A 27,602-nucleotide genomic window follows, 5' to 3' on the forward strand; every position below is an offset into this window, starting at 1 on the left:
CTGAAATAAGTGCTCAGCCGCACTCTCCAAGCAGTCCGTACAGTTAGGACCTGTCGTAGGGTCAATATGAAACCCTAAAACTGTTCACCTCTGAGAGAAGGGGGTTCAGCCCAATAGTCAAACCCTAGATTAGAGAGAAAAACCTTAAAGCAGTTCGGCCTCTCCTTCTAGATAGGTCCAACCTATCTCGGCTGATAGCAGTCTTTGGAAACTAACTAAAACTTACTTATGGAATGCTGTTCACTGCCTTCCAGGGTTACCTGAACCCTAGCCTTCGCTGCTTCTTCCTGATTACCAACTCTCTGCAAGTCGCGGCAAGTCCTCAACAACTGCGAACCTCTCCTGGTAATCTCCAAGAATCAGTCGACGAATACTTCTTCATAAGCTTCCAGCCCTAGCTGGTCCTCATGTGGTCGGATGGACTAGACACACATGAGAAGCCCTAGATAGGCTCTGATACCAAGTAGAAGATCAAGACTGCAATCAGTCTTGAACCCTAATAGAATTTAGGTTAAGAAAAGCAGAAGAAAAGTGAGAGGAAGGAGAAGGAAGAGAAGAGAAACAGGAGAACACAAGGGTTTGAAAAGAGGGACAGATTCTAACACATCTGCCGCCGCCACTCTCTTAGTATTTATAGGTTATGTTCAGTACATTGAGAAAAGGACAGATCTGCCCTTAGTACTTACATGACAAATAAAGTAAATAAAAAGCTGAAACAAATAACAACTGAAATAACAAACTGACCCCAACTGACACTACTATGACTGAAACAAATAATTACACATGCTGTCCTACGAACACAGTGGGGGCCACTGCTGTGGGGCCCACATCAGTGTTCTCTACAGTATAGAAGGGTTACTAAAAGTAAGGAAAACACAGTTTATTTGTAGAAATAGTTTTTAAACTCGTAGTATTTTGTCTCCCAACCTCAAAATTTCATTTAACCTCCACAATGTCATTCAAAGTTCCATGCATCTATTAGTAATAAAACATACTATTGGGTTAGCCAGGAGGCAAAATGTGGTGTCCACAATCTCGAAAAGAGTATCACATGTATCTTTTCCTCTGTTTTACTTCTATGGAAGTTTCTCTATCTTAGCCATTTCTTGTCTATTTGCAAATCTCAGTCTATGCTTTGGTTAATCAAATAAAGAAAATATGAAAATCTAGGGTTCATAACATTTTTCTACTCCAGTTTCTAGTATTCTGTTACTATTCTTTTGCACATGGCTTAATGAGTTCCTTAACATTATTGAAGGAAATCAGTATCCTGTCTCCTTCTATTTTGTAATATTGGTTTTAATTTTTATTTGAGAGAAACATTCAATTAGTGGCTTACCATATTATATTTTTTTACTTTATTTTATCCGTTGTTTTCTTTTTCCATGGTGATTTGGAATTGTTATTTGTCTTGCAGCTTGATATAGAGAACAATTCTGCTCAGAAGATTTGGCAAGTGGTTGAGTTTGTCTTTGGTGAGATTTTAACAAATTCTACTGCCACACATTTCATTTTACCACTGGGTTATTTTCTTCATTTCCAATGTACTACTTCTGTTGTATATGGTCCTATCCTTTGGTTGGGGGCAAGCTATTACTCCTTGATGTATCTTTTTATTTGTATGGCATTGTGATGTTGGAATGGGAAATCAAATACTGGTAAGTATTTTACAGAGATTGATGAATTGGTGTCCTGGCAATAAACTTGACTGTTATCATTTTTATATGTGAAAATGTTTGAAGGCCTATATATTTGCCAAAAACAACAAATTTTCATTAATCAGGGAAATAGAAGATAAAATGAAACATGGTCCAACGTAGGATAGCAGAACCAAGGTGCCATCAAGAGGAAACCAATACCATCCAAAAGAAAAAGAAAAATACAGCAACAAATTACCTTGGGATTTTGATTCCCTCAATATTGAGATGGTTGACCTTGAAATTCACATGAATGATATGTAAGAATGGGGTGGGCTGCTGGGGGGGATTTTAAACAACATATTTATCCCCTGAAAAGCTCTACTAGTACAAGCTTGTCTTACATTGCTGGTCCCAAGCCTGGTTAAAAGAGGAGGGTTATGTCAGGCCAGAAGTTGACATTAAAACTTTTGCTAAACTCTTATAAACATGGATCCTGAATTGTTGAAGGGTCCGTAAGCGTTAGCTCCATTCTGTACTAAAAAGAGCAGAACGGAGGAACAGGATTCATTTAGCCAATCCCATATAGTTGGGACAGGGCGTAATTGAGTTAAATCTATGCCCTAAAACTTAAAAATTCACTAAGCCCACACCCCATGGTTTCCTTGAAGAAAAGCAACATTGTTTTTTTTTTTGGTCTTAACTCTTTCATTATTAGGATTCCCCAAAAAGAGCAGAAATGCATTTTTTCTCTTATCTCTCTTTAGAATTCCTAAAATCTCTCCCTCTCCCCTTTTTGCTGTCTTCTTCCCTAAATCTTAATTTTATTGGTGTGCAAATTGTTAATTTTATTAAAGTGATGCCATTGTTTTTTGAATTGTCTTATTTTGCTTTTGTTTTTTTTTTTTTATCATCATCTTTATATTTTTCATTGTAATCTTTGATTGAATAATCCTTAATGTGAAAGTTTCCTTTTGAGTATAAAAAGCTCAACTGATCTTAAAATTTTAATTGTGGTTGAATATAACTTATGAAAGAAGTAGGGATAAAAGTTAAATGAATTAAATAGAACACTCAATAAAGCCAACACAAACTTTCATGATCATTTTTCTTGTTCTTTTGGTTCTATTTCATTTTTTGCATGGTTTTCCTTCTTGTTTTTTCTAGAAACGTAGTTGTAATTTTGACTTTAACAAAAAAATCAAATAATAATCATGAATTATATGCAAATTCTATGAGAACAATGAGTCAAATGTGATAAATTGATAATTGGGAGCTTAAATATCATCACCTTTCTTCAATGAGAATACTTCAATCAGTAGCAACCAACAAGCACAACATCAGCATAAAGTAATTATAAGTAACAAAGAAAGTGATCTAGAATCACCATAGGGTTCTTAGATGTTGTAAGCATCACACAACTGAGGTTGTGGAAATAGTAAACTTAAAATTTCATCTGTCATCTGCAGAATTGAGGTCGTAGCAAGTGATTATAGTCTTCCTTGGGGTAGCCAGACATAATTTAAGAAATATCAATAAACTAACCCTGATTATGTTAACCTAAAATAAGTGTAAGTGGACTTATAATAAGCAACTAGTTTAACTGGGATTCAAAATGCAAATAAAAGGATCTTCTAGCAAGACATTAACCAAGGAAGCAGAAGCCCTTTCAAAGGAAGCTATTCAGAAGAAGGTGGAATGCTTTCTACTTCAGGAACAAACATAAAGAAATTGATCACTTTAGTTCGAAGGGAATCATTGATAAACGCCTCTGATAAAAAAAATCTTTCTTGATATAGAAAACTAAAAATAATTGATGAAAATAAATTGCCTCCAATAGGATTTGAACCCATACCAAAGGTTTAGAAGACATCTGTCCTAATCATTAGATAATGAAATATTCCTATCACAAATACAAGAAAATAATGGGGAAAATTATGGTAGTATATGACGTTGGCAATAGGTGTTAGACATGAATGGACATCTTTTTATGTTCGACTTGGTGAAATAATGTACTAGCATTTCAATTAAAACTGAGAAAATAAAATTTACTCATAGATGTATGTATATAAACAATGTAAGACTTGTAATTTCCAATGGTTAAGTTCCAAATAAGGTTGATGTTGCATAGCACGAGCTAAGGGAAATTATTCTTTGAAGCCATCAATGCCAATGAAGGTGTTCGTGGAAGGGGTTGAAATAGGAAGCTAAATATCATCTGGTGGGGTGGAAGGAAGTGTGTAGACTGTAGAGTAAAAAGGTGGGTTGAGGGGGAGGGGGGGCGGAAGACCCTGTCTCTAAATTTGTCTCCTCCCTGGAAAATCCGTTGGCACTAACTGGGATTTTGGGTTTTGTAGAGGCATAAGGGAGGAGGGAATTGATTTCCTACCTAGTCTGTTAAGCCTCCTTGACAAAGTTTGCTTGGACCCTTCTCATCTAGATAAATGTGTTTGGACACCCCGGCCGATTAAGTTTAGGTCCCTTTTTCAGTCTCCTTCTATCCAGACCTTCCCTGTTAAGGAAATCTGGTGCAAGCCTATTCCCCCTAAGATTTTGGCTTTTTGTTGGAAAGTGTATTATGGGAAAATAAACACCTTGGATACTCTTCAAAATAGAAGACTTTTCCTTTGTATATCACCTAACTGGTGTATCCTTTGCAGATCTCATAGAGAGGATTATTACCATGTACTAATATCTTGCTCCTTTACTGCATAGTTATGGGAGTGGCTCCTTTACTGCAGAAGTAAGCTTACTCTTTCATCCTTCTACCTTCCCATGGCATCAAAAAAGAGGAAGAATCACGTGGAGGTGTGCTAGAGCTGCACTGATTTGGATAGTGTGGGAAGAAAGAAATGCTAGAATCTTCCAGGAGGAGAGGAAAATACAAGAATTGGAGGAGTGCATTCTGCATAGGGTGATATGGTGGCTGAGATCCCTGGATTCATTCCACCAATTCTCCTTTAATGATACATGGAGGAATTGGGCAGCGGTAGCAAGCAGCTCCTCTTTAAAGACTAGAATCCGTATGAGTTGGGAACCCTCTCTTGAAGGTTTTTTGAAGCTGAATTTTGATGGTAGCAGTGAAGGTAATCCAGGCCCCTCTGGAATGGGAGGGGTACTGAGGAATGAATTTGCTAATGTGGTCCTCCTCTACTCGGGTCCCCTTGTGATTGGGAACTCTACAAGAGCAGAATTGCTAGCTGCCATCCAGGGAGTACAGCTTGCAATTCAGCTAGGTGTGCAACGACTACTTTTAAAAGGGGACTCCAAGGTGGGGAGTGGGAAAAGGATTCTGTTTTGGAAGGACTTATGGAGTGAAGATGCGCTGTTAAAGGAGCTTTATCCAAATCTGTTCAAATTTGCAACAAATAAAGATGTGATGTGGTTGATTGTATGGAAATTCAGGATTGTTGTAGAATTTGGAACCCCCAATATTGAAGGAATCTGAATGATTGGGAAGTGGCCTCACTTGTTGACCTGTTACAAAAACTATATAGTTTAAGGATGAGTGAGCAAAGGGAGGACAGGAGGGTGTGGACATTTTAGATAGTGTGGAACTGTGGATTGTGCTCTCTATAGCAGAAGCATGGAAACAACAGATCATCTGCTACTCCATTGTAGCCAGGGTCTGGAAAAGAATGCTATATCTGTTTGGGTTGGAATTGTGCTTTCTGGGTGATGTGGAGAGCTTTCTAGGTGATGGTTTTTAGAAGTCTTGAGCAAAGAGGGTAAGGTGGCATTGGAAATTATCCCAGCAACAGTTATTTTGACTGTTTGGGGGGAGAAACACAGAAATATTTGAGGGTAAGCAGGGCTCAGTAGAGAAATCATCAAGTAAGTGTTGGGTGTACTGTTTTCTTGGTTGACAAATCACAAAATTGTACAAAGGGAAAAATTACAACTCTTTTTTGGCTAATGGGAAATCTTTTTGTAATGACATAGTCTTGAGTTGGGTTTGGGATGTCTAATTGCTTGTATGTCCCGTGTACAGAACCTCTCAGGGGTTGCTATTTGTACATCATCTTTTTTAGGAAAAGATATATTTTACTGTTATCAAAATAATGCCAATGAAGATGTTTCTTTTACTATGAGTTCTACACATATGCTATGTTAAAAAGGTTCTTGAAACTTCCAGATGTTGACAAAATGTACTCATTTTTTACAGGCTGGATTTATGTTTTAGAAATGGCTTTGAAAGTCTATGCACTTGGATTTGACAATTATTGGATGGAAGGACAAAACCGATTTGATTTTGTAGTGACATGGGTAATAGGTAATGAAATGAAACTCTCAGGTCCTAATGGTTTTCATATGTTATATAATAATGTACTTGACATTCTCACTTTCAAAGAACATATTTTCTTGTTATGTTTCCATTGCATGTGGCATGGCTATTTGTTTCTACTATAGATTCTGAATCTACAGTCTGTAAAGAGAAGAAAAAGAAGTTCAAAGACAGAAGAAAAAGGGAAAAGGTAGAAGAGTATTGCCTAGATTTTGTTGCATGCAAGGTTCAAAGTATCAATACGATACGCATTTCGGCCGTATCGTATCGGTACTTAGAAACGGCCGATACACACTTTTTTTTTAGTTTTTTTTCAAAGTTTGGTTTTTTGGGAAGCTTATAAGATGTTTTTTATTATTAAAAAAAGTTGGGGGTCCGGCGTTTCGGACCATATCTTTTTCAAAAGATATGATATGATACGCCCAATACGGGGCGTATCGTATCGATACTTTGAACCATGGTTGCATGACCACTTCTTTTTGTTACCCAAAATTACTAGTCAGACATAAATGCCCTAGGAATCTAATCATTTAAGATTTATTCTCTCTTTTCTAATATAAAATTTCTATAAAAATTGAATCCCTTCTTTCAGGGTTGTTTGCTCCCTATTTCATCATTTAAAGAATGAGAATCATGTTTAGAATTCAAAACATATTAATACTCACAAGATACTTGTAAGTATATTTTGACCCACTGAAATTTTATTTTACTTTCTAAAACTAAAATCAACCATAAACTTGGATTTAAACAATGATTTAAATATCGATACGATACGTCCGATACGGGGCGTATCGTATTGGTATCGGCTAGAGGAGATACAGGATACGGGATACGCTACGAATAAACCCGTATCTCCCTAATCGTGCATATCGTAACGATACGCCTTCATATCGGCCCGTATTGTAATGTATCGGAGTGATACGCACCGATACGGCCGATATGGATTGGCATTTTCTGCGCGCACGTTTATCTTCAAAAAGGTGCGCCTGGCGTGATTCGAACACAAACCACCCAGTGCCAAACCTTAAACACATGCATAAACCATTAAGTCACCTTTAATCTTGTGTAATCCAATAAAATAAAATATCTTTTTTATATTCTAGTGTCCAAATGTAATACAAAAAAATTACATTTATGTTTAACAATTCTAGAAAAATAAAAAAATAATATTCAAAACTAATATTTTATAAACTAATAGAATAAATAATTTCTTAAATCCACATTTATATAAAATATTTGTTTAATCTCAAGAAATTTATACAAAAAAAGATATTAATAATAGAATAATTATTTTGGTGCTTAATATTTATAAATTTTATCATGACATGTATCTTAAAATTTTATAAATTATTAATTAATATTTTAATGTGAACTAAATAAAAGTATTGTTGGAAAACGTGGGGTTACTGGTTCAGATCTGAAAATAGAATTGTATATATTCCTAGGATTGTGGAAGGATTGATTTAGAAATTTTTTTCTTTCTATTTCTTTCTTTCTATTTTCTCTTCTTTCTATTTTTTCTTCTTTCTGTTTTCTTTTCTTTCTATTTTTCTTTCTTTCTATTTATTGCAGCAGCTTACTGTATAAATACGCCCATTGGCAATAGAATGAAACATATCAGTATTCTACCATTCCAAAACATGGTATCAGAGCTCTAGGTTTGTCGACCTTGAGATTTTTTCGGCCTTCATTACCAGTTTTTTGTGTTTTTCTCTTCTGGCCTTCAGTGTTGATCTGTAACCAGAAGTGTTCCTTTATTCTCCTTTCCTGTTGGCCTTATTTTTTCTCCATTAACAATGTCCGACATGACTGCAACAAGTGCTCCCGTCCAAATCGATGAAGGAGCAACAAATTCTCATCCTCACACTGGTGATTTTCAGAATATTCAGGCAACATATAGACTGAATGGCCAGAATTACTTGAAGTGGTCACAACTAGTGCGTACCTATTTGAAGGAAAAAGGAAAAATTAGTCACCTCCTTGGAATAGGACCAAGGTTGGGCGAGCCAAATTTTGATGCTTGGGACGAAGAGGACTCCATGATTATGTCATGGTTGTGGAGTTCAATGACACCCGAGATCAGTGATACTTGTATGTTTCTTCCCTCTGCAAAGGCTATTTGGGATGCTGTCCGACAAACCTATTCCAAAGCCCATGATGCTGCTCGTGTCTATGAGGTCAAAGTGAAGACTGTGGCGGCCAAACAAGGGAGTAGGAGTGTTATAGAGTATGCAAATCTGCTGCAAAATTTATGGCATGAGCTTGATCATTATCGAGTTCTTGAGACAAAGGGCACAGATGATGCTGTGATCTTGAAGAATTTTATTGAAAGAGATAGGGTGTATGATTTTTTGGTCGGACTGAATGCCGAATTTGATCAGGTCCGAATACAAATTCTTGGCAAAGAAGAAGTGCCTCTATTGAATGAAGTCATATGAAAGAATGGTAGGATCCATCCAATGGACGCCATAAAGGTTGCGGAATGGGTGGGCGAATTTCAAAAATTTCCTACCTTCTCCCAACTGGGAATCATATTCCCTAAATTTAGAATATATTATTCAAGGATCCTACTTGAACCATAATCAAACCAGATCTGTACCATAAGGTAAATGGGAGGAATATATCTGATCCGGAGAAGCACTATCTCCCAAAGTTGGTGTTCACGCCCAAAGAACGCTCCAAGATCCGTTCCTGCTGAAGATGACACAACTGTGGATGGAACAGAACCAGCAGGGTGCGTCCTACACACAGGATCCTTCACAAGAATCCTCTGGAAGAACTAAGCACTGTAACCTTTTCAGTCTTTCTTGCAAGACTGATGTCAAGAACAGATTTCTTGACTTTCTTTTCTTGCAAAGATCCAATCTTGCAATGGCAGATGGCGGCGGCAGGAGGAGAGAACCAAAACCAAAAAGCTGAACTACTTTTTCTCTTTTCTGGAGAGTATGAGATCTAATCTCAAAAATCGCAGAAGGTATCCCTTGTGGATCCAAAGGATGGTTCGAAATCTGATGTATTTTCTTAGGGTTTCTCCTCTTTTCTTCTTGATTAAGAAACCTCCTAATCAGGAGTTATCCCAATCCAAATCAGTATCTGGATAGAGGATCATCTTAATCCTATCTGCAGATAAAGTTAGTTTACTCCTGATCTTATCAGGAGGTTACCAGATTCAAATCTGATTTGAATTTGGTCTCCCAGAGTGGATAAGGTTAAAAGCCCCATCCTTTTCACTAACATTAATCTCAGATTCGCCCCATCTTTTGGGTGATCATATCAGCCCAATTCGAAATGGGCTTTTGGCCCATTAAGTATTCAGTGTTTAATTAGTTTCCAATCTGCTGCCCAGTTGGGCTTCTTTGTATGGCGTGGGACCCAAGCATTGATCTACACACCAGCCACATGGGTTCGGCCCAGCCTTTAAAACAAGGCCCAGCCGAATTCACTGAAAAGCTCAATGAACCCCTTGAGTCTATCGTATGGACCCTATGGGCCCAACACTTACATTAAGTGGTCCCTGGGCCAAGCCATCTTATAAAAACCCAGGGACTGTGGGCAGGTGCAAGATTAGCCCATCAGGTATTATCCTAAATGGTCTTACACTTAACCTCTCAGCCCTTAATGATCAAGCACTGCCCGACAAGAGAGGACCTCTCCCTCGGCTGCAAGGAACAGCGCCGCTCACATGGATCCCGGGAATTAAAACCATTTGCAAACATTTTGAAACCGTACATATATATAAATATATTAATTTTGCAAAAAACAAAATTCCAACGATTGAAATCAACTGCCGGCAGTTTGGTTTCCATCAGAGAGAGTGCATTCCCGATCATTACCCTTTGTCTGACAAAGTGGCTGATTCTGTCACTATGACCACCCACTCAGATGAATTCTCAAACTGCCCCAACATACCCAGGTTTTGATCCCCGCTAAGGATCTCACTGATTGGCATATCAAAGGCGGCCTGATCCAGCACCTAGTGAAGTGTCATAATCGAGTCTAGGGGTCAGGTGTAACTTTCCAGTTTTGCCCATCTATCTCCAAGGTCCAGGGCAAGACTGGAAATCTGGTCCGGTTCAAGGATTCAAGTAATCCCATACTGCATGTGCCTCGGGTCTTACCCTGATGGCTGAGACAGGCCATCCCAACACTTGGTGGCACACCAGCATCAGCCTTGGCAGGATAAATCTCCCCAGACTTATCCAACGGCTGTGAACATTTAAAACTAACATGAATCTCTATAAATGTCCAGTTTTAGGGTTTTACACAGAATTAAACCAAACAACATGAATCAAACATGCACTTTATTTATTTCCACTAAATAACAAGTACATCAAATCAGATTGAAGCTAAGGGCATACATAAACTGTCTAACATCATATCCCTTGTCAGAACTGAGGAAAGCCGCCGTGGAATCATGCTTGAGCCTAAAGATCCCGAAGGCTCAGCCATGGTGGCAAGGGGAGGAAGTTACAGTGGTTCAAAGGGTGAGAACAATCTGGCTCGTGACACAACCACCTGTGACTCTAACGATAACCTCTGGTGCACCTATTGCAAGAAGCCCAGACACACGAAAGATCTATGCTGGAAACTTCATGGGAAACCTCCCACATCTAGAAAGGAATGGGGAAATCGAGGAGTTTCAAAAGGAGTTCAACAGGCCCATAATGTCTCCACAATCCCGCAGCAAGAATACTCAAGTCAGGGACCATTTAATGATGAAGAAATTGAAAGGCTAAGGTGCTTCCTGAAATCCTTGAAACCAGGAAGTGGTTTTACCTCTCTTGCTCTCTCAAGTGAGTCTTTATCTCTAGGATTACATGCCTCGGCTAGTGTTTTTCCATGGATTCTTGATTCTGGAGCTACTGACCACATGACATCCTCTTCACTACATTTTCTCACCTATACACCCTGTCCTAGTAATAGAAAAATTTCTGTTGCTGATGGTTCTTTCAGCACAGTGGCAGGGATTGGGAATATTCAAATTACTCCATCCCTATTACTTAAAAATGTGCTTCATGTTCCTAAGTTATCCACTAGCCTTATCTCTATACATAAACTCACCCAGGATGTGAACTGCAATGTTGTGTTCTTCCCTTCTTACTGTGTATTTCAGAACCAGGTTTCGGGGAAGAAGATTGGACTTGCTAAGGAAAGAGATGGACTCTACTACCTTGAAGCAACCAGCAAATCATCTCACACTGTTATGCATGTCACACACGAGTCATTCTTATCTACCTCCAATAAAGATTTAATTTGGCGTCATCATTTCCGTTTTGGTCATCCTTCATTTCCTATTTTAAAAACAATGCTTCCTTCCTTGTTTAAAGGAATTGACGTTGAAGCCTTTCATTGTGATATTTGTGAACTTGCTAAGCACAAAAGGGTTTCTTTCCCAATCAGCAATAAAAGATCTTCAACTCCTTTTTATTTGATTCATTTGGATATATGGGGCCCTTCTCAAATTCCCAACATTACTGGTTCCAGATGGTTCGTCACCTTTATTGATGATTGCACTAGGGTCACATGGATTTTTCTTCTTAAGTCTAAATCTGATGTGGGTACGATTCTTCCCAACTTTCATAGCATGGTCCAAACTCAGTTTGGTGTGAGAATTAAAAGGTTTCGATCTGATAATGCTACAGATTATTTTAATCAGAATTTGTCCCCATTTTTTCAGAAAGAAGGCATTGTGCATGAATCCTCCTGTGTTAACACTCCCCAACATAATGAGGTAGCTGAGAGAAAAAATGGCCATCTTTTGCAAACCACTCGAGCCTTTCTCTTTCAAAATCAGGTGCCAAAACGATATTTAGGGGAAGCTGTCCTTACTGCTGCCTACACCATAAATAGACTACCATCTAAAGTTCTTGACAACCGATGCCCAATACAAGTCCTTTCTCAATTTTACCCTGATATTCGAGCCTCAAATAATCTCACACCAAGAATTTTCGGCTGCACTGCCTTTGTTCATGTCCATAATAAGGAAAAATTAGACCCACGAGTGTGTCTTCTTGGGATATTCCCCAACTCAGAAAGGTTATAAATGTTATCATCCAGCCACCAGAAAATTCTACACCTCCATCGATGTCACATTTGAGGAAGGAAAATCTTTTTTCACTCAACCTTATCTTCAGGGGGAGCCCTCATTAATGGAAGATAAGGCCTCGGATCTACTCTCCCTAGATGTATTACACCCTCCTCACAGACATTCAATCGTCAAGAATCACATCCCTCTGAGTCACATTCCTCTGAGCCCCACATTCCCGAGTCTCAACAAGAGTCAAACAACCCGACCATTGAACCAAATTCGGACACTGTTAACCCCACAAATGATGTGCATGATAATGTGAGATATATGCAGGTTTACTCTAGGAGGAAAAATCCAGATCCTCAACCTGTGCAAGTCCAACATTCAACTCCTAATCCAGATCCTGAACCTACACCTTCACAGTCTGAGTATGAGTATGACCTACCTATTGCACTGAGAAAAGGAACCAGAGAATGTACCAAATGCCCATTGTACCCTTTAGCCAAATAAGTATCATTCCAAAGATTCTCTAAATCCCATAAAAGTTTTCTAGCCAGCCTTAACACCATTTCAATTCTTAATACTCTATCCAAGGCACTTTCTAATAAGGAGTGGAGAAAAGCCATGAGAGTGGAAATAGAGGCATTAGAAAAGAACAACACATGGGAAGTTGTGGATCTACCAAGAAACAAGAAGGCGGTAGGTTGTAAATGGGTGTTCACAATTAAGTACAAATCTGATGGGTCATTAGAAAGGTACAAAGCACGCCTGGTAGCCAAGGGATATACACAGACTTATGGGGTAGATTATCAGGAGACTTTTGCCCTAGTAGCTAAAATGAATACAGTAAGGGTGTTACTGTCGTTGGCTGCTAACTATAATTGGGATTTGCAATAGTTTGATGTAAAAAATGCGTTTCTCCATGGTGATCTAGAAGAGGAGATATACATGGACATTCCACCTTGGTTTTGGAGAAGGCATTAAAGGGAACAAAGTTTGTCGGTTGAAGAAAGCACTATACGGTCTCAAACAATCTCCGAGAGCATGGTTTGGAAGGTTTACGAAGGTAATGCTGAGTACAGGTTATAAGCAAAGTCAAGGTGACCACACATTGTTTATCAAACACACAGCCTTAGGGGGAGTTACTGCACTATTAGTCTATGTGGATGATATAATTGTTACTGGGAATGATAAAAAGGAGAAGGAAGCATTGAAAAACTGCTTTGCCAGAGAATTTGAGATAAAAGACTTGGGGAGACTAAAGTATTTTCTCGGAATTGAAGTTGCACATTCTAAACAAGGCATCTTTATCTCTCAACAAAAGTATGTTGTTGATCTTTTGAGAGAAACAGGAAATATGGCATGTAAACCAGCTTCCACGCCTATAGATCCCAATCATAAACTTGGAGAAGCCAACGAGAATGCAAGTGTAGACAAGGAGATGTTTCAAAGACTAGTTGGAAAACTCATTTATCTTGCACATACACGACCGGATATTGCATATGATGTAAGTGTAATAAGTCAGTTTATGCATAATCCTAAAGAAGTTCATCTGCAGGCTGCTCATCGAATTCCGCACTATTTGAAAGCCAATCCAGGAAAAGGAATTTTATTCAGAAGAAATGGAGGACTGACTCTTGAAACATATACAGATGCTGATTATGTAGGATCTCTTGTAGATAGACGGTCCACTTCTGGTTACTGTACCTTCTTAGGAGGAAACTTAGTCACTTGGAGGAGTAAGAAGCAAAATGTAGTGGCTCGGTCAAGTGCAAAGGCAGAATTCAGGGCTATGGCACAAGGAGTGTGTGAATTACTCTGGTTGAAGATAATTTTAGAAGACCTGAAGATTCCACGAGAAGAGCCTATGAAACTATATTGTGACAACAAGTCAGCCATCAATATTGCTCACAATCATGTTCAACATGACAGGACGAAGCACATCGAAATTGACCGACATTTTATAAAAGAGAAACTGGACAGCAAGTTGATTTGCACTCCCTATGTGTCTACAAAAGGACAACTGGCCGATGTACTTACTAAAGGGCTCAATAGTACAGACTTTCGGAGAATTATAGCCAAGCTGGGAATGGAGGATCTCTATTCACCAGCTTGAGGGGGAGTGTTGGAAAACGTGGGATTACTGGTTCAGATCTGAAAATAGAATTGTATATATTCCTAGGATTGTGGAAGGATTGATTTAGAATTTTTTTTTTCTTTCTATTTCTTTCTTTCTATTTTCTCTTCTTTCTATTTTTTCTTCTTTCTGTTTTCTTTTCTTTCTATTTATCGCAGCAGCTTACTGTATAAATACGCCCATTGGCAATAGAATGAAACATATCAGTATTCTACCATTCCAAAACAAGTATATATATATATTATTTATAAAAATAAAAATATTATTTACAAAAACCTCGAGAATATAATATAAATTGAATTTGTCAAATCCATTAATCTACATTTATATCAAAAAATGATTTTTTATCTCAAAATTTATGGAAACAAAAATATTAATAATGGAATAATTATTTTAACAGGTAAAAATTATGAATTTGCATATGATGTGTATATTAGAAAATTTAATATATTTGAAAAATTTTAAGTTAATATTATATATTATTATAAATTTTTAATTTATATTTTAATTACATTTTATAATAATGTTTTTATTGTTTACAAAGATAAAAGTATTGTTAACTAAACATTTGAGAATTAATTTTTAGTTAATATTAAAAATTAAAAATAGTAAAATAGAAAATAATTGACATAATAATTCACATATAATTAATTGTTGCATATGTTTTGTGCCTTGAAATTCAATAGAAAATAACATAATAATAGTTTTGTGCATGTATTAATTTTTAATATATATATATATATATATATATATATATGTTCCAGCAGGATTCTTGATTGATACAATATCAATAAAATTTTATGATTTCTATGCATCCCACTATATTAATTGTAGTATATTTCTTCACATATACCTTTAGAATATACATTTTCTATGTATCTATACATTAATTATGCCTATTTTGATCTTAAAAATAATGTTATTAATATGTTTATGGAATTTATATTCATTTTTGGCGTATCCATAATTTTTCATCCGTATCCATGCATTTCCAAAGCGTATTCGTATCCGTATCTGAGTGGTCCGATACGATACCCGATACCGATACTTTAATCCTTGGATTTAAAGACTCAAGACTTTCAGTTCTTATTTATAATTAAAGCAAACAAATTTCTATAAGTAACTCGTATAAAAAACAAATCTAACTGTAATAATCCTCTATGTGAAACGAAAGTAACCTAAAACCAAGAATTCTTTGACAAATCCATACATTGTCTAAATTTTACATATTTCTCATTGTTTAAAATGTATAAATGTTTCCTAGCATTTCTATGAGTACCGGAATGAAATGTTATAGGAATATTTCTCTATGTGTTCTCCTGTGCTTGAAAATCTTTTATTATTTGTTTTAAACAAATTTTACTTAGTTATATCACTATAAGATTTTCAATTTGCATGTACGTAGATATAATCTAGGGATCATTGCTTAGTTTAATGTAAACGGTCTGGTAAGTGTAAGAACATGAACATGATGTAAGGTCACCTACTTTGATCCCAAATGGTGTAGGATTAATGATAGGGATTGGTTAGGTTAGGAGGAGTCTTAGGATTTAACTACAACAAATTCAACTTTGCCTCCAAATTTTGGGTTTCAACATAAACTTGAAGAAAACATGCTTGGATCAATTCCAGTCCTTTAGAGATGTTGAATAAACTTCAATGAAGATTTGTGAGCTTAGGATGACTGTAAACATTATTGTAGAATTAAAGAGAAGATGGATAGAAGAATGCAACATTGGTAATCCAAGTCCTTCTGGAATAGGGGATGTTTCCAGAGATGCAAGGAATAACGTAATAGCTATGTACTTGGAAACTCCTTGAGGTCAGAACTTCTTGATATCCTACAAAGCTTGAGGATGGGTAGACCAATGAAATTTAGGAAGTTTATTGTAGAAGGGGACTCAAAAGTTGTGATTGGGTGATTGTAAAGCAATAGTCAAGCAGTTTTGCAGTTCAGGCACACCATAAAGGAAACCAGGCATTTGGTATGGGAACTTGAGGCAAATTTTCACTGGGTTAGAAGATATATAAATTGCTTGGCTGACACATTTTAGTCAAACAAGGGGTAAATAGGGAACAAATGTTTGGGCTCAAGCTCAAATGTAGAAAGAATAGAAAGGTGATGTAATAGTTTGATACATAGATACTGCTTGGCATTGTACATGATTTTTATTTATTTTTACATAATCTAATGAAGTTCAAAAGTTACCAATAAAAAAGAGGATGGGGAGAGAAAATCTAAAATCACTCAACAGGAAATAAACCTTGATATTACTCTAAATCACGTTGTATCTTTGTGGATTTTTAACTCATTAGGTTACTAAGTGAATAATTTTTTATTTGCACCAAAATTAGGTAATTTGAAAAATTTTAACATGGTAAAAGTGAAATAAAAGTCAATGTAGACTATGACTTGTGGAATGTGTTCTTGGTCTTAACCTTTTTTTCTGTTAAGAAAAAAAATGTCTTTGAAGCTTCTGGAAAAATTTCATTACCCAATGTTGGTCATAGATATAATGTGTATTTAAAGATTTTGAAACAGAAAATGTAGGCTAAACACAAGCTGTCCAAAAGTTGCTTTAATCATGTTGGAGTTCTGGAATCTTTGGCTCATTTGAATATTAATTGAATAAATTTTCTACACACCAAAACTAAGGCACTTTAGCAACTTTTGGCATGCAGAACTTGAAGTAAAAATTATTTATAGTTCTCTTTTGCACAATGGAAATTTCTATCTGAACCATTAAAGGAATTTTAAATGGAAAGAATGCAAATTAAAAGGTAAAAGGAATAGAAAATTAAAATACCACATAACGAATGTTGTTTTTTTAAATACTTTATCATCTTTCCTCATAAACTTTTACTGGAAAGCATTCACCTTTTGTCTTCGGACGGCTTATCTTCCTAACAAACCATTAGAAAGTTCCATGGATTACTTTTGGCACATCTCATAATGACTAACTCTATGCTACATTCCCTTGGCAAAGTGGATATATGATGAAGGATACTAATAAAATTGTAAAGTTTCACTGCTTATTTAATCCTTCCTTGAGTATTCTCTAGAGTTGTTTTGATTGTTAATATCTAAAATCCAATGAAAAGATTTTCCCCTCACTTTAAATCTTATCAATGATTTTTATATATCAATGTGACGATGAGTTACTTTTGCATTTTTTGAGAGGAAGAGCTTTGTTCCTTCCCTGGTTTACCAGGGATTATATGATATCAGTTTACAGGTGGATGATATGAACTTTTGTTGTTGCAGTTATTGGAGAAACTACAACTTTTGCCTCTCCCAAAGGGCTTTCTTTTCTTTCTAATGGAGAATGGTACCTTTGATTCTTGGGATCTTTCCTTTTTTGATAGCATAGTTTAATGGTTAGTAGATAGTAGTGAGTGTAATGAAGGAGTGATTCTATTCAAGATTTGGATTTTGAATTCCTTGGATATCTGTTTAAAGGCATCATGTTCAAAAAGAAATCCATAGAAGAATAGCATATATATACATATATTGATAATAAGGTAAGGAAGAATCTTATTAGTGAAAAAACGAAGTACATGAAAGAAGGTGATGAGATGCCACCATCACAAACTACACAAAAAGCAAACATGCAACAAAATTCAAACATCCTATACATAAACTACAATATCAAGAAGGGACCAAAATTCTGCTCCAAATGACTTTACATCTTCAAATTCTAGATGCACCAACAACCATTAATATAAGTAATATCAGATTAGGGCATGAGAGGTAATTTTTGAATCTCACCCCATTCATTTGAAACTCTTGCGTCTTGGTATCAAAGCCCAAGGGGGCACGATCAATAATAGAATGATTAAGGGGCTCAAGGTCAAGTAGCTGCTTACTTGGATTACTTGAACTTGAGGCATCAAATTGTGGTGGTTGTGCAGTGTCAGGACCAACCTTCTTATGCCGCCTAGAGAAAATCTTCAAGGGAGATACAACTAGAGAGGGTGGATGCTGTTGCAAGGGAGAGAAAACCTTTGAAGGGGGTGAAAGGGAGTAGAGCTACCAACACAAGGAGGACTAGAGGTACCAATAGAAGCAGAAACAAGAAGGCAAAAAGGAGTTTGATCTTCATTGACACTCTTCCCTTGAAGAGAAAGATGAGATTATTGAAAGGAAGGAGTGGACTTAAGAAACATGATTTTTGACATCCTTGGACACAAACCTTTTACCAGACTGGGGATCAAAACATCTATAGCCTGTCTAGACAGGACTCACTGGAGAATACCCAAGGAAAACACATTTGATAGATATTGGATCAAACTTTAGACAAGGACTCGTTTCATGAACAAAGAAGAAATAGATAAAAATCCAAAGAGGAAGATTGAAGGTTGTCTCATCAGGAAATAAGAGTTGATAAGGGTATGGAGATGAAGGGTCCGTGATTGAAGTCTATTGATGAGATACAGATTTTTGGACTGCATCTCCCCAGAAGTGAGTTGGAATAATGAACTTCAAGAATCTTTAACCACATGTCTGTTTTTTCTTTTAGACACCCCATTCTATTGGGACGTATATGAATGTGAGTTTTGATGAATCACTCCCTTTTCTTCAAGGAACATTTGTAGATACTTTTCAAAATACTCTTTTGCATTGTCAGATCTTATTATTTTAATTTTTTCTTTAATTGTGTCTCCACCATGCTGAAGAAATTCTTAACAATAGAAGACACCCCATTCTGCTCTTCATCAAATATTTTTTTGAAAAGTAAAATAAAAATTTCATTAAAATAAAAAAGGAGAATATGGAAGGAAGGTGATAAGATATCACCCGAGAGAGAAGATTACTGAGACACAACTTTTCACAAACCCTCCATCAACTACAAGACTATTAAAATAGGAGTACTAACTCCTCTAGGATCATATCATCATACAACTTCACTATTGAAATGATTGTTATATGAGCAAAACGAGTTAGCGGAAATAGGACCCTAATCTTCCCCTTCAAACACCTGCTTCTAACCATCATCATCTTCATCCCACCTCCATTTACCCCTTTCTTCAAAATTTCTTCTCTTTTCTTCCTCTCAAATTCTTTGAAGGCTTTCTTGGCGAATTCCTCACCATCCCAGAAGAACAAGACCAGGCTTTTGCCAATCTCTACATCTTTTTTAGCCACTTCCTCAATGGAGATACTTCTGGTTTTCTCCACCTTCCTCTCAAGGCTTTATCGTAGTCTCTTACAATAGTAACAGATTTGTTCTCTATTGCTTCTCCTTACTATTGTGTACCCAATTGCTTACCCGGGTTAGATTCAACCAGACAATCCTTGTCATTAACAGTTTCGTTTGTCATCTTAGTAAGACTACTTCTCTTCATCAAATATAACTAGGTGTATCTTCAATAATCATCAATAAAGAGAACAAAATACTTATGTCCACCAATGCAAGCCATAGAGTATGGGCCCCAATACTTATATGTATCAAATGAAAGGCAGCATTGCTTATTTTATTACTTGCAAAACATGTTGTTATACAATATTTTGAAAACATGACAAACTTTACATTGTAGACCATAAATAAACAGACTGAAATAAATTGGGAAACAAAAGCTTTGTAGAACTCAAGAAAACATGGCCAAGATGACAATGCCACAACCTCCATTGTTTCTTCCACCACCTCTTCCTTACTTCTACCACAACCACCTCTAACACCATGACCTGCACCTCTAAATGTACCTCTCCCCCCTAAAACCCCTTCCACCACCATCTCTAACTGCCACTAAGGCAGACTTCTCTGAAGAAGTAGAATGATCATTGTGGGGTTGGGTCGGTTGGCGTGTCCTACGGATATGCGAAAACACCTCGAAAAGGGAAGGAAGATCACTACTTCCCAAAATCTGAGCTCTCATAGGTTCAAATTCCGATCTCAGTCCCGACAAGAATCTTGCAACATCTAAATGTTCCCTTTGATCTGTAATCTGCTGTACCTTTAGATTAGGGGAGAGAGGTTGGTAAACATTCAACTCATTCCATAAACTTTTCAGAGTTGCATAATACTCCTATACACTCTTATCACCTTATTGGAGAGAAAAATAATCTTGATACAGTTGATAGATCCTTGTTACATTGTGTTGTCCCGAGTATAACTGTCGGGTATGCTCCCAAATCTCCTTGGCAGTGTCCAGAAACATGAGATTAATACTAATTTTGTTTTCCATACTATTCTGTAAGGCAGTCATAATCTGAGCATTTTCCTGCACCCATTCACTGTACCCCTTTGACACACTCTTGGGTGGATCTTCCTTTACATATTTCAACTTCACTCTAGCAATCAAGGACAATTCCATGGATTTAGTACCATTGAGCTTAATGATGGTTAGGTAGGTATTCATAAAGTCCGATTGCACCGCTACAGAGGGCTTGGAGCTATTACTAGAGGCAGCCATAGGAAGAGTAAAACACCAAACAAGGATTAATGACAGTAATCACCAATCACAAGATGGAAAGCACACTACGACAACTTTAAGCTCAAGTACGAGTACAACAACACCTTGCTACAGTAGTTTGAAGCCCTAGAAACCAACAAACAAAGGCTTGCACAAGCTTGTAGAGTATAAAAGGACTCTACACACCATAGGAAGTGAGTTCCCACACCACAACACACCAAATTAATCACCAAACATAGTCACAAACCTGCCAAACTCAACACACATACGTGTATTTACGTCTAGGGCTGCGGCAAAGAGGAACTTAATACACCACACATTAAACTGACCAACTCAAGGCATGACCAGTCCCTTTAGCAACTTGTCTCAAAAAGGAGTTCTCAACTCCTAGGGCGCAAAACAGAGGCGTGAATAGTAATCCACGAGTTCACAGCTCTAATACCATGTTATTGTTTGTAAATAAAGTAGAAAAAGAAAGGGAAAAGGAAGAAAAAGGTTAGGAAAGCTGTATTGCATAGTAGAAAACAAGGAGAAAGTTGGAGGAAGAAGAAAAGTAGGTTTTAAGGAAGGAATACGAACTGTATATCCCTTCCTCTCGACTTGCACTGTAGCACTGTTCATTAAACATGCGAAAATTACAAAAATGCCCCTATCAAGTGATTCTTAACAGGGAAATACCCGATTACATCAAATGACTAAAATGCCCTTGTGGGCAAATATATCAACAAGTATGATTGGGAGTGACCGTGAGGTGAATGGAGTATACCTTCTCGATGTTCTTCCTAGTCATCATAGCCATCATATTAGCAGTAGGAGTAACGAGTCAGAGTTAGTGGGTCAAATTATGCTTTGGCATAAGTGGTTAGAGCATTTGTCTTTTGGGTCTCTACGCTTTTTGTTTCCAAAACTATTTGAGTCTATTAAGTTGTCCAGTTTGGAGTGTGAGGGTTGTTAGCTTAGAAAACATTGTAGACATTCATTTAAGGCAAATAATAAAAGATGTTCTTTAGTTTTTGACATTATTCATACTAATGTTTGGGGACCATATAAAGTTCATTCTATGGGTTCCTACCATTATTTTCTTCTATTTGTGACTATTCATGGTATTCTTGGGTATACTTGATGAGATCTCGTGATGAGGTACCTTCTTTGGTACAACAGTTCCATTAAATGGTGTTGACACAGTTTGGAGTACGAGTGAAGGTGTTCAGATTATATAATGCTAGGGAATACTTTGAGAAAGACCTGGCATCATATTTATTATTATTAGAGCATGGAGTTGTACATCAAAGCAGCTGCTACACATATACTCCACAACAGAATGGTGTAGCAGAAAGGAAGAATAGACATATCGTGGAAGTGGCAAGAAGTATGATGGTGAGCTCCACAGTTCCAGTTCAGTTTTGGGGTGATATAGTTTTCACAACAATCTTCTTGATATCGGGTACCCTCTCATGTTTTTGGATACATTGCTTCATTCAGCCTTCTTTTCCTAAGGGGGAGATGTTTCATGTTCCATTGAGGGTGTTTGGGTGTGTATGCTTTGTCCATATCCTTACTCCTCACAACTTGAAGCTGGACCCTAAAGCAAAGAAGTGTGTATTCCTCGGGCATGCAAGAAATTAAAATGGGTATTGTTGTTATGATCTCATGTTAGGGAGTTAGTATGTCACCATGGATGTCATTTTCTTTGAGTCCACACCTTTCTTTTCCAAGGAGTCTTTCTTAGGTAGAGTATTTTTGGGGAGGAAATGAGCAACCCACACCACTTCTTGTTCCATCTCCTGATGTAGGACCTTTGTGATTCAACACTATTATTGCAACTAAACTCAGGTTGTAGGTGTGCAGAACAGAAACAAATATCAGATTAAAGAAAGAAGAGAAGAGAAGGGAAGATGAAAGAAGATAATCCTAGGCAATCACACCTAAGGGTGAGGGAAATCACACCCCCAACTTGGCAATCACACCAAATTCTATAGAGAAACCTTCTTTGTTCATCAGCCAAAACTGTCTTTCCAAATGTGCCTTACAAGCTTAATAAGAAGAAGCTTCCAAAGGAAGAAACTTGCCCCCCAAGTTAGCTTGCCCAACAAGCCACTTACAAAAAGAAGATAGGTTAGACTAAACCTGCTCCAAACAATTACAAACATAAAGCCAAACAAAAGGAAATTACTAGACTAAGACCTGTTTCCAAACATAACCCACTAAACATGCAAAATTGCAAAAATACCCTTGCTGTCCAGAAATGTAAGAAAACCAAATAAGTCCTGTCCAGCAGCAAGCTCAACCACACTGAGAGCATCTTAAGGTGGATTGAAGACTCTAGCGTCTTCCCATGTTGATGCACAACTAACCCAGCTCCCATGTGGGCCCCACATATTCATAATGATGCTAAATGAGCATAGAAGCAACTTTGGTTCTCTTTTGATATGCCTTAGGTTGACCCCTATTAGCTCCTTTGCCTACTCCAGTGTTTAACCCACATGTTCCACCTACTTTGCTTTCTCCATTACATCCTGCTTCTCAGTTTTTTACATGACAGCGCCTACAGCAACATAGGGAGGTTGATTCCACAGCAGAGGAACCCACGCCACTTCCCATTAGTTTATTTAAGATTCCAAGTTCGGTTGACATAGACCCAGGTATGCCTTTTGCTCCATCTGATGTTTCAGTTCCTGTTGATACTACTACCCCTATTCCTAACACCATTACAGATGACCTTGACCTTCCTATTGCACTTCGAAAGGGGAAGAGAAAGTGCACAGCCCATAGTTGTGAAGGCGGTGTAGGCATCACTTAGGTGTTTAGGCGCTTTTTGGGTCTAGCCTCGCCTAAATGCCATATGATATACATATTTAATATTTTTTTTTTTATATTTTAAGTCTAGAAGGTTTGCTTTTCATGGAGCAAAAAATAGGGGCCCCACCCCTTTTTTGTATTTTGGAACAAAAACAAGGGCTCCATCCCTTCTTTTTCTTTTTTTTTTTTGGAACAAAAATAGGGTTCCGCCCCTCCTTTCTCTTCCACTTCTTTGTGGAACAAAAAATATCAGCTGACTAGAACAAAAAACAGGGGCTCTGCCCCCTTTTTCATTTTTTTGAAACAAAAACAAGGGTTCCACCCCTTCTTCTTTCCTACTCCTCCTACTCCTTTGGAACAAAAAATAGGGGTCTGCCCCTTCTTTTTTTTTCTGGAAGAAAGATTCTTCTTTATCATTTTTATGAACTAAAACAGGGGCTCAACCCCTTCTTGTCCATCATTGTTGAGGTTTTTATTTCATGTTTTCTTTCTTCTAAGACAAGAATAGGGGCTCTGCCCTTTTGTTACTTCTATTTTAATGGCAAAAAGAAGGGTTCATCCCCTTTGTGTTCTATTTTTTTAGACATTAAGCGTTGTGTTAGAGCTGGCCGAATAAGGGTAGATTAGTCAATTTGTTTCTGTTAAGTTATGTGCTTATGTGGCATTCTTAATAGAGACTTCCTGTCCCATACTTAAGTGGGGGCAGTTTAGTCTTTGTACCACTAATTGGAGACTAATCCATATTAAGGGTTGATTGATAGGGTTTAACCTATCAAGTTCGACTGTTCTCTTCATCTTCTTCTTCTTCTTCTTCTTCTTCTCTTCTCCTGGTTCGGACTACGGTAGCTACAGAAATAACATGGTATTAGAGCAGGACGTTGCTCTCTAAATCTCCTCACAGATTCGTGACCTGCTCCTTTCTGTTTGTGACCTCATTTTTTTTTTCTTTCTTCTTTCTGGGCTGAAGAATGGAGAACCCAGATTCGACCTAGGTCTGAGAACACCTCAGTACTTCTTTCTCTGCGCAGAACCTGACTTTTTTTTTTCAAGAGAACAACTTCAGAAGTGGATGGTCGACTGAAGCTCTCCATCGAAGCTTGGTTACCTCCTTTCTTTTGTGTTGTTGGTATTTCTGGGTTGAAAGCCTTCAAAATCTGCGGGGACTGATCAGAACCTAGAGAGCTAGGTTGTTTGTTGCCTTGGTTCTTGGAAAAAGGTCCAAGAACAGGCTGTGTTTACAGTGGCCGAATGGTACAAGGGTATGTTTGACCCTTTTTTTGTTGGTCTGTAGTTGTTTTGAAGCCCTTGTTGGTCACAAGTGACCTGAATTGAATGACAGGTTACTGCAGTGGCAGTGGTTGTTGTTTTCTTTGGATTTGTAGTGCCCTCTGAAAAGGTCAGACAGACCTGTACCATGTGTGACAGCTATGGTTGTGTGGTGGTGCTTGTGATGCTCAATCTCTATTGAGCAGCTTTAAGAGGGCTTGTATGCAGTCAGTGAGTTGCTGAATTAATGTCAGTGTGATCCATGATTTTGTGAAATCAGTAGTGGTGTGAACAAGAACAAAAGTTTGTGTACCTATCAACTGTGTTTGGGGACTGTAGTGTCTGGAACATCAAACTCCTGACAGCAGTACTTAGTTGGCTACCAGGAATTCAGATTAGAAGTAGCATTGGAAGAGCATCATGGCAGCAACTAGAGATGGTTGTAGTGATCAGAAACCTAGTGTGGTGATTCCCTCTGACTATCTGGGTGTGCAGATGACTTCGATTAAACTTAATGGTGAGAACTATGTACCATGGGCCAAGTCAGTGGAAGTTTTTCTCAAGGCAAAGAGGAAAGTGAAGCATGTGAAGGAAGATAAACCGCCTGCTGACTCTTCAGGGTTTGATGAATGGGAACAGGAAGATGCCCAAATCATGACATGGTTATGGAATATGACAGTTGTTTTGTGTACTCAGGTTTAGTACCACAAGGGTACTGTTGTAATTTCTCTCTTGTTTATATTGTACGACTGGGCCAGTATGAATAATAACTCTTACACTCGCCCCAGTATTCTGGAGGGTTTTCAGTCCACTCGACTCTCCTCTCTTCTCTCTTCTCCTCTCCTCTCTTCTCTTGCTCTTGCTCAACATGGTATCAGAGCAAGTCGTCCAGGCCTGAAGGGTGGTGTCAAACAAACCTGATGTTCAATGTCGTGCAGATGGTCTCTCGAAATGCTAAGCTGTTGCATCCAGTTTGACCCAGAAGTTATAGTGACCTTTCATCTCCCAGAGCTATCTCCATCGAACTCCTAATCTGGTGTACTCAGTTCGACCCAGAAGTTACAGAGTCCTTTCATCTTCCAGCCCAGAAGTTGTACCTCTTGTCTGCTTGACTGTAGAGAGGCTATCGTTTGAGGTTCATAGAGGGAGTTCTGGTTTACAGAGAGACTATCATCTGAAATTAAAAGAGGTACTGGTCATCTTCTGTTCGACTGCCCTACTGATTGTCTGTTCAGATGATTGATGGACTGTATTCCTTAACAAAGTAACTGTATTCAGCTGTTTTCTTTTGGTATTATGGACTGTTACTGCCCGGAAGCTGATATTGTATTAATCTTATTGATTGACTGTTCGGCTACCCTGTTGATCTCATTGATTGGTTGGCTATCAGGCCTACTGATTAGGTGTGTGGTAAACTTCACCCTTTATTTGTCACTCTGTTGGGAGGTCATATGACTTCTGTTCAATTGTAGGTCATTCAGACCTAGTGATGTACTGCAACTGCAGTGTTTCTTTTTGATTCCTACAAAATCATAGGTCATACAGACCTGTTCTTGTACTGCAACAGCAGTGTTCAGACTTTGTTCTCAGTGAAACCGTAGGTCAGAAGGACCTGTTTCAGTACTGCAACAACAGTGTTCAGATTTTGTTCTTAGTGAAACCGTAGGTCAGAAGGACCTATTCCAGTACTGCAACAGCAGTGTTCTGATTTTGCTCCCAGTGAAACCGGAGGTCAGAAGGACCTGTTTCTGCACTAGCCTTGTACAGCAGTACTCATTTGGTTGCTGTTTCGTTTTTATTCTGATATCATGGGCAGTGAAGATTCAGCCACATCTGGAGTTTCCTCAATGCTGAATGGAATGGGTGGGGTTGACCTATCCTTTCCTATGGCTGTTGTCCCTCTTGATGGTTTAAATTACCTAGAGTGGTCAAGAGGGATCAAATTATACATCACTGCAAGGGGGAAGATAGGCTATATTAATGGGAGGATAAAAGAACCATTATCTGGGAGTGCTGAATATGATAGATGGAATCAGGAGAACAGTATTGTTATGTCTTGGCTCTTGGTTTCCATGCAACCTCAAATAAGGAAGAATTTCATGTGGGCTGAAACTACAAATGAAATCTGGGAACAAGCAAAATCTACATATTCAGAATTGCGACACTATGCCAAAATTTATCAACTGCAGGCAGCATCATCTACTTGTAGACAGGGGGAGAGGTGTTTATCAGTTTATTACTCTGACTTGACCTCTGTCTGGAAGGAGTTGGATCACTACCAGAGTGTGGATTGGAAGTGTGACGAGGATGCCAAAAAGTACAAGCAACTTGTCTCCCAGCAAAGGGTGTTTGCATTCTTACATGGTCTGAATCCTATGTATGAATCTATCAGGGTTCAGATTCTCAGCTCTAAGGATCTCCCATCTGTTCAGGAAGTCTATGCTCTTGTACAATCTGAAGAAAGCAGAAGAAATTTGATGAACAGCCTTGGTGGGGATGCTGTTGTGTTGGTAGCAAAAGGGGGTGTCTCTACTGGTGTGGGATCTTCTTCCAAGAAAGGAGATCTCCAGAAAAAAACAGAAGATAAGGACAAATTGTGGTGCACTCATTGCCAGAAACCCCGACACACCAAAGATACCTGTTGGGATCTTCATGGGAAACCAAAATGGGCTCAAGATCTGGCTAAGAAGCAAGGTTCAGAGGTGAATAAGAGGTTCGGACAGCAAGGTACAAAGAAACATCACATGGCCAACATGGTTACTCGAGAGAATCAGCCCCCCATTTCTACTGTGACTCAGACACATCTCACTGGATCTGACCCGAGGGAGGATATTATGAATTCCTTCCGTGACCATTTAGAGCTCTATGGTAGAGCAATTCGTTAGATGGATGCTCCTCCCTCAACCTCATTTGCATCTACGTCAGGTAACCCTGCCACTGCTTTCCATGTTGCTTCTCACACCCCTGACTCTCCATGGATCATTGATTCTGGAGCGTCAAAACACATGACTGGTACGTCCTCTTACTTTCAAACCT

General features: G+C 38.0%; 1 protein-coding gene across 2 annotated transcripts in view; it reads left to right on the forward strand.

Annotated features, from left to right (window-relative positions):
- Nucleotides 1-27,602, forward strand: part of TPC1 (two-pore channel 1) — a 178,907-nt gene that overhangs the window by 102,784 nt on the left and 48,521 nt on the right. For both annotated transcript variants that reach the window (XM_088886857.1, XM_088886858.1), the window contains 3 exons: nucleotides 1,418-1,475; nucleotides 5,803-5,910; nucleotides 17,353-17,416. In XM_088886857.1, the coding sequence (XP_088742983.1) occupies nucleotides 1,418-1,475; nucleotides 5,803-5,910; nucleotides 17,353-17,416 (230 nt within the window). The remainder of the gene's footprint in view (nucleotides 1-1,417; nucleotides 1,476-5,802; nucleotides 5,911-17,352; nucleotides 17,417-27,602) is intronic.

The sequence above is a fragment of the Nelumbo nucifera genome, chromosome 1 (assembly GCF_055504915.1).
Source record: "Nelumbo nucifera cultivar China Antique chromosome 1, China Antique-T2T, whole genome shotgun sequence".
Lineage (NCBI taxonomy): Eukaryota > Viridiplantae > Streptophyta > Magnoliopsida > Proteales > Nelumbonaceae > Nelumbo > Nelumbo nucifera.